The sequence below is a fragment of the Boleophthalmus pectinirostris genome, unplaced genomic scaffold (assembly GCF_026225935.1).
Source record: "Boleophthalmus pectinirostris isolate CB_2022bp ecotype Guang Dong unplaced genomic scaffold, ASM2622593v1 HiC_scaffold_5, whole genome shotgun sequence".
In the NCBI taxonomy this organism is placed as follows: domain Eukaryota; kingdom Metazoa; phylum Chordata; class Actinopteri; order Gobiiformes; family Gobiidae; genus Boleophthalmus; species Boleophthalmus pectinirostris.
In genome coordinates this window covers 18387162-18388725 of record NW_026571404.1, presented here as the reverse complement: position 1 = coordinate 18388725, position 1564 = coordinate 18387162, and the positions used below count along the sequence as shown (strand labels likewise).

Below are 1564 nucleotides of genomic sequence, written 5' to 3'. Positions count from 1 at the left end.
TGGAGCATTACAGACACATAGACAGCGATGCAGCCTGCTAGGACGAAGACGACAGGCCGACGGATTGTACCAAAACAAAACGTATACAAAATTTAAAAGTATGAAAAGTATCAGAAAACAATCAATAAGATAAATAAAACATATTTGCGTCTGTACGTGTTTTAGCTGAAGATGGCTGTGATTGGCTGGCGGAGCATGTCGCCGAATGATGACGACACAGTATTTGACATTGCTCATGCGGAGCGTTTATAAAGGTAAGATAAAAATCGCTCATAAAATATATACATTTGTTGATTAAGCCTCTGAAGTTTCATTATAGTGAGTTACTACTAGTTTATCTTCATATGCTGTTCTATAATGCTTCATATAAATGTTTATTTGGCTTTATTTGGGGGATTTCTTTGATGCTAGCCTGCTAATGCTAACTAAACAAATTGTAACATGATACAAATAAGATGTTTTAATAAATGTTTTGTCTGTGTGTTCAGGCCATGGCCTTCTTTCATGCATCAAGATCCCTCGTGGGGTTACTGATTGAGACGTCTACAAAGATTCAACAGAGAACATTTCGGTAAGTTCATATCTAAATGTAAAAATGTTGATTACTTGGTTTTAGAGCCAGCTCAGGAAGTACATATAATGGATAACTTTATTGCTCTATTAGGCTTTATCATGCGCTTGACTGACAGGCCGAGGCTCATCTGATGTGTATTTATTGCTTGATCATCACATAGGCATGGAATCATTGACAGTGAGTTTCAGGTGACATTATTCTACAAGGGCAGCTAAAGTTAATGTTGTTAAAATATCAAGTTCTAGGGTCTAGTACACCGTGCACTAAAAAATTATTAGGTTCAACATTTGTTCATTTACCTCTTAGATATTTCAAAGTAAAGCACGATGTAATCATTAGGTAAAACTCTCAAGCCCCCATCTGGGCGCATGACATCATCACATTCACAGATCTTAAAACCACAGATTCATGATGTACCTCATACTTGTCTGTCTTACATAATTTCATTACATTAAGTTATTTTTTTTCCAGAGTATCATCAGCTGCTGCTGCTATTCAGAAAATGACAAGAGTTCGGGTTGTGGATAACAGCTCTTTGGGAAATACTCCTTATCACAAAGCGCCAAGAGTGATTCACGTCTACACAAAGAATGGCATCGGAAAAGTTGGAGATAAAGTTTTACTTGCCATCAAAGGACAGAAAAAGAAGGCTATAATTGTTGGACATAAAATGCCAGGGGATCGCATGACCCCACGATTTGATTCAAACAATGTGGTGTTAATTGAAGACAATGGAAATCCTACTGGAACAAGAATCAGAGTCCCCATTCCTTCACAGCTGCGCAGTATGGAAGGTGACTTCTCTAAAGTATTGGCGATTGCAGGCACATTTGTATGACAGTGATTAAAGCATTTATTAAAACATTATATAGAAGGCTGAATGTTTTATCTTACATTTTCTGTGGGTAGATCATTTACTTGTGTTTTGGGGCATATGTCCTCTTAGAGGCATCTGTGCTTACAATAAATAAAGCCTTTACATATAAACAT

General features: G+C 37.0%; 1 protein-coding gene across 2 annotated transcripts; it reads left to right on the top strand.

Annotated features, from left to right (window-relative positions):
• Positions 1–121: 121 nt before the first annotated feature.
• On the top strand, positions 122–1455 carry mrpl14 (mitochondrial ribosomal protein L14). Of its 2 annotated transcripts, none has more exons than XM_020921491.2 (3): positions 122–254; positions 489–571; positions 1046–1455. In XM_020921491.2, the coding sequence occupies exons 2-3, from the start codon at positions 492–494 to the stop codon at positions 1410–1412; spliced, it is 447 nt and encodes a 148-aa protein (XP_020777150.2). In that variant the 5' UTR covers positions 122–254; positions 489–491; the 3' UTR covers positions 1413–1455. The 2 variants fall into 2 exon arrangements, with proteins under 2 accessions (XP_020777150.2, XP_055018991.1); XM_055163016.1 differs by lacking the exon at positions 122–254 and adding an exon at positions 265–318.
• The last annotated feature ends 109 nt before the right edge of the window (positions 1456–1564 follow it).

Coding starts and splice junctions, on each gene's coding strand:
- mrpl14 (XM_020921491.2), top strand. CDS start 492: ATGGCCTTCTTTCATGCATCAAGATCCCTCGTGGGGTTACTGATTGAG. Junction 572..1,045: donor ATTCAACAGAGAACATTTCG/GTAAGTTCATAT, acceptor TTTTTTTTCCAG/AGTATCATCAGCTGCTGCTG.